Source organism: Myotis brandtii, unplaced genomic scaffold (genome assembly GCF_000412655.1).
Source record: "Myotis brandtii unplaced genomic scaffold, ASM41265v1 scaffold383, whole genome shotgun sequence".
Taxonomy (NCBI): domain Eukaryota; kingdom Metazoa; phylum Chordata; class Mammalia; order Chiroptera; family Vespertilionidae; genus Myotis; species Myotis brandtii.
In genome coordinates this window covers 2,795,432-2,801,372 of record NW_005364711.1, presented here as the reverse complement: position 1 = coordinate 2,801,372, position 5,941 = coordinate 2,795,432, and the positions used below count along the sequence as shown (strand labels likewise).

Here is a 5,941-nt window from a genome sequence, read left to right as displayed (position 1 = left end):
TCTCTAGAAAAATACCCAAATTCCTATAATTATTTCTCACACAAGTATTATGTGTCCCTTATTGATTTTTTGTTCCATAGCAAATTAATTTAAATACCCTGAATTGCATAATCTAAAGAAGACTCTACGGGTAAGAAATACAGCCCATGGATTTCAAGTTAAAGGGCTGGAGCTGAACTCCCAAGGCACCTACTATGTGCATGAGTAACATGACTTCTGTAATTCTCGTGTAGTTACAAGCAAATAACACTGATATGTACACTAGAGCAGAACCCAAGCCTCTCACGGTAGCATGCTGAAAACTGAAAGATAACCCAACATAAAAGGGTTTGAAGTGAGACACTGACAATGTTAGTTTTACCATAACTTCACAGACTAACTTTCACACAATCAACAGATATACAGGAACCATAAATATCCCCAAGTAAGCGATGCTGTTTAATAAACTGTGGAAAGATGACTCTGAGTTAATGCTGTTGTCATAGAAACTATGCTTGCCTATGAAATCAGTGCCAGGGCGAGAGAAAGGTGGACTTGTCTGCTCTGCTTAAGTGTGGTGCATGGAGGGAACGGTGAAATATCAGAAGACAGACACAGATACGCGCTAGCTGTCAGGATAAAATACTATTATCATTCTAAAAGTTAATCTTCCCTTTGTTTTCTAGAGGCATATCCTTAGGAAGGCACTTCTCGACTGTTTAAAAAATAACTTTTAAACTGGAAATGATGAATCACATTTCTTCAAAGAGATTTGGGGAAATCGACTACGCTCCTCTGAAGAATTAAATCGATCTCAGGCTGCATCCATATATGGAAAAGCATAGACCCCCAAGGTGATCAAACAGACCCAACAGCTGCCTGACATCTGTTAAACCGGTGTGAGAAAGCCGCATCTCTGATGCATTTCTCCTGGGAGGTTTGTATCTGATATGAGACTAGAAATCACATTCTGTCCTGTAAAGTAAATCTGACAGGCCCCCAACAGGGCAATATACCTGTATTTAATAAATGAAAATTACTAAGCTCATTTCCTGTGCTTACCTTCTTTCTCCCACACAACCCTTCCTTATAAGGCTGCACACGGTACTTGTTCGGCTTTGGAAAAGGGAATTTGAAATAAAGAGACTATATCAGTTGTTTGTCAAGGCATATGTTTCTTAGGAGGTACATAAAGCAAAATGTGCAAATGGTAAACTCCTGAGGGTAGAATTTCTTTGGCATAGGAAATAGCATATGGTAAGCATTTCGTATGTTCTTATTGCTTGGTTATATTCAGTCAAAAAAATTATGATGGTGTCCGTCTCCAATCTAGAGAAACTCCTCATCTACTCAATGGCCATCCAGGCCATGACCAAGAATGATGCCACCATTTGTACCTGGGTCTTCACACCTTAGCAAGTACTATATATTTACATCATTACTAAAGAGTCACAGTATTTTCTTATCCATAAAGTAAGAGCATTATGTAGAGAAGCGATGGCGAACCTATGACACGCGAACTCATTTTTTTGGTTGATTTCTCTTTGTTAAATGGCATTTAAATATATAAAATAAATATCAAAAATATAAATCTTTGTTTTACTATGGCTGCAAATATCAGAAAATTTCTATATGTGACACGGCACCAGAGTTAAGTTAGGGTTTTTCAAAATGCTGACACGCCAAGCTCAAAAGGTTCGCCATCACTGATGTAGAGGGTGTCTGAATTCTGAATGTCTCAGTAGTTAAAAATGAGGATATTGTTGCAAATGAAGTTCCAGATTATCAACACTGTAAAAATAGCCCAATGACTCTCTACAAACAGATTATCATCATGTTAACCTATGGGATTTTTTTTAATAGTCACTACTGAAAATGAAAGTTATAGGTCCGCCTGACCAAACAAACCCAACTAGTAATAGATACTATTTCTTAGGAAGAGATGTCTCAGTTTAAGGGTATTTTGACTGATCATTATCAACAGAGAAACCTTCCCAGAGGTAGTACCATTTGAGACGGGTATTGAAGAGTTCAAGAAACTGAGGCAGGAAAGAGAGGCTATTCTGCTCAGAGGGCTAGCGCAGGAATTCTCAGCGTGTGCTCCCAGAGCCAGCAGCAGCAGCTTCACTTGGGAAGTTGTTACAAGCGTACCCTACCTCATACTTAGCGGATCCAGAAGGGGTGGGGCCCAGAAATCTGTGTTTTAACAAGCCCTGTAGGTGAATGTTATAAACCCCAATACTGAGAAGCACTGGGCTAAAAATTAGAAATTTGAAAGAAAAATGCTGAGTTTGAAGAACCTCAAGTTCTTCAGTATGGCTGCACTGTAGACTGAGTAAGGACGGTGGTAAAGATGGAGGATGAAAACATAGGAAAGAAGGCCAGATGCATCATGTGGCCTCTTGTGGAGTTTGTGCTGATCAATTAGGATGATAGAGAGCTACTGACATGTTTGTAAGCAGGGGATTAAGAAAAAATGACCTGTTAAAATAACGCCCGGGACAACGTGAGAAACAGACTGAGCCCCTGACAGGATGTGGTTGCCCAGGGAAACAACGTCATCACTGGTGAGGAGAGAAAGATGGCACAGTTACAGAAGACTTCCAGGGGCTAGAAAAGGGCTACCGAACTCCAAGTGAAGATTAGAGGAGGAGGAGGAGGAGGAGGCGGCGGCGACAAAGACCTGTTTTGGCTTCTGTCAGTACAAGACTCACTTTATAGCTGTCAGAGCCCATATGATAAATAGCTTGAGTTTGAAAACCCAGATGTACCAAAGGAAGTTGCGTAGTATTCGCCAATTATCAGAAGAACTCCCTGCGTCCCACTCATTTTGATTGTGTACTGAGAAAGCCCACTGGACGTTAAGCTACCACCGTAAACAAGCCCGGAGGTAGGGGTGCGGGGGAAGATGGCATGCCTGAGGGAGTTCTCCAGGACAGTCAGTTCAAGCCTGGGATGCGCCAATAGCTTCACCTTCACTTCACTTGCTCCCTCCGATCGCTGGGGGGCTGAAGTTGAAGGGAGCACTCAGATGATCCCAACTAAAGCGCTTAGCTTTGAGAGGACAGGCTAAGACTTCAGAAAGACTATGTTTCTAACGCTTAGGCGCACAGGCCCATGGACTGTGTACCCAATGCCAATCCCTGCGCCCCCAGTGGCGGAGAACAATGTCTCTCTTCCGGCTGCCTTTGTGTTGGCACCTAGCACCACAGATGTGGGTTTTTTTCCATCCACCTTTCATCTGGAGGCCCTCGGTCCTTCTCCCCACTTCTTTGTGACGTGGGGGGCCCAGGCAGAGCCCCAGGGCTGGCTGGCGGGTCACAAAGGCCGGTGCAAACGCAGGCGCGCTCAGTGCCGGGGACACTTCAGACTGGCTTGGGCTCCGGTCCTGATGCTCCAACCCCAAGGACCCCCAGACGCGAGTCCTGTCACCTCCATCCTTCACGATGGCCAGCCAGTTGTGCCTCCCTGCCGCCCGGCGCCTCTCGTCCTTGAAACCCTTGCTGGCCCCCTCCCGGGACGTCCAGGTGGGCGTCTGCGTGGCGATCCAGCGCAGCGACGGGCGGATCCACCTCGCTGTCGTCACGGAGTTCAAAAGAGAAAACACTTGGGTCACGGTCGAGTGGGTGGAAGAAGGCGTCAAAAAAGGCAAGAAGATCGATCTGGAGACGATCTTCCTCCTGAACCCATCGCTGGCCTCGGCGGAGCAGGCCACGCGGTCCAGGTCGCTGTCCTCCCTGTCACTAGCACCCTCTTCGGCCATCGGGGACCGTGTGTCCACGCGGTGGATCGCCAGGATCCCCCCGAAAAACGAGACCCCCTCCGGGGACAGCCTGTCTGTGACCGTCCCCGGCAGCCCTTGCCTGGTGAAGTGGAAAAAGTCCCCCTGCCTGCGGAGCATTGAGAAGCTGCAAAAGCAGCGGGAGACGCGCCGCCAGCTGCAGGTGGCGATCCGAGCCCAGCGCGCCCTGGATGTGCACGCGGGAAACCCCCACCACGAGATCATGCGCATGATCGAGGAGTACCGCCGGCGCCTGGACCGCAGCGAGGTGTCCCGCCTGGGGCCGCCGCGGGGGGACCGGCGCATCTGCGTCTGCGTGCGGAAGCGGCCCCTCAACCAGCACGAGGCCGCCATGAAGGACCTGGACATCATCACCATCCCCTCGGACCACGTGGTCCTGGTGCACGAGTCCAAGCAGAAGGTGGACCTCACGCGCTACCTGGAGAACCAGACCTTCTGCTTCGACCACGCCTTCGACGACACGGCCTCCAACGAGCTGGTGTACAAGTTCACGGCCCAGCCCCTGGTGGAGTCGGTCTTCCGCCAGGGCATGGCCACCTGCTTTGCCTACGGGCAGACGGGCAGCGGGAAAACGCACACCATGGGCGGGGCCTTCCTGGGAAAGGCCCAGAGCTGTTCCAAAGGCATCTACGCCCTGGCGGCGCAGGATGTCTTCTTCCTGCTCAACTCCCCCGCCTACGAGAAGCTGGGCCTCAAAGTCTACGGCACGTTCTTTGAGATTTACGGGGGCAAGGTGTTCGATCTGCTCAACTGCAAGAAGCAGCTGCAGGTCCTGGAGGATGGCAGTCAGCAAGTCCACGTGGTCGGGCTGCAGGAGCGGGAGGTGTGTTGTGTGGAGGACCTGCTGAACCTGGTGGAGCGAGGCAACAGCTGCCGGACATCTGGGCAGACGTCCGTCAATGCCCACTCTTCCAGGAGCCACGCCGTGCTCCAGATCATCCTCAAGTCCCGAGGGGCCCTGCACGGCAAGTTTTCTCTCGTCGACTTGGCTGGGAACGAAAGGGGAGCCGATACTGCCAAGGCCAACAGGAAGAGGCAGCTGGAAGGGGCGGACATTAACAAGAGTCTCCTGGCGCTCAAGGAGTGCATCCGGGCTTTGGGGCAGAACAAGTCTCACACCCCATTCCGAGCCAGCAAACTCACCCAGGTGCTCCGCGATTCCTTTATCGGGCAGAACTCCTCCACGTGCATGATTGCTACCATCTCTCCAGGGATGTCCTCTTGCGAAAACACCCTCAACACTTTAAGATACGCAAATCGAGTGAAAGAATTGACTCTAGATTTCAGGCCCCCCCAGGGCTGTCTCTCTCGGGTTGGACATGAGGTGCCAAGGCTGTTGGAGAATCACATCAGAAATCCAGAAATGTCCCTTCAGAGGGAGGAACTTATGAAAACACCACCGCCTATGCAGACTGAGAAGGAGGAAGAGACTAGAGAAATGGAAACTTTATCCACTCCATTGATGGAGAAAACCTTGACTTCACGGAAGGAACCCAGCCAGTGGCCAGGGAACAACATCCAGGAGACAGCCGATGGGGTAAACTATGACGTTCATTTTTGCATTGTCCAGTTATTGTCCACTTTGGAGCAGAAAATAGGTATTCTGACTGGAATTCAAAAAAAATTGAAATTATTGCGAGCTGACCTCCAACAGAAGAGAAAGGTAGAGTGAAGCCAATGGCATCAGATCAGATCTGAACTCATGGGTACGGTGCTGTAGTTGCTACCTTTCTTATAAATAAAAAAATTGCCTAAATCATCTAGATATAAAGAAAGCTTAAATCTTCTTCTATATTTCTATAGTTTGTTATCATACTGTATGTAGGGCAGTGGTTGTCAACTGGGAAACATTTTGCCTCCTGGGGACTTTTGGCAATGTCTGAAAACATTTTCAGATGCCAAAACTGCGTATGAAGGGAGTGGTGATACTGGTATATAGTGGGCAGAGGGCCAAGGATGCTGTTCAGCATCCTACAATGAACCAGACATCCCCCAGCAACAAATAGGCATCTGGTTAAAAATTTCAATAGTTGTGAAGTTAAGAAACCCGACCGTGAAAGAACCTAGCTCTGAGCAGGACAGGCACCCCAGATTGGTGGCTAGGAAGACAAAGTTCTGTAGATTCAAGGGGTGAGACTTGGAATACACCAAGGGGGACAC

General features: G+C 48.8%; 1 protein-coding gene across 1 annotated transcript; it reads left to right on the top strand.

Moving 5' to 3' along the window:
• Nucleotides 1–3,425: 3,425 nt before the first annotated feature.
• Nucleotides 3,426–5,453, top strand: KIF2B (kinesin family member 2B). Its single transcript, XM_005872558.1, has one exon. It carries the CDS (start codon nucleotides 3,426–3,428, stop codon nucleotides 5,451–5,453), a length of 2,028 nt encoding a protein of 675 aa, XP_005872620.1.
• The last annotated feature ends 488 nt before the right edge of the window (nucleotides 5,454–5,941 follow it).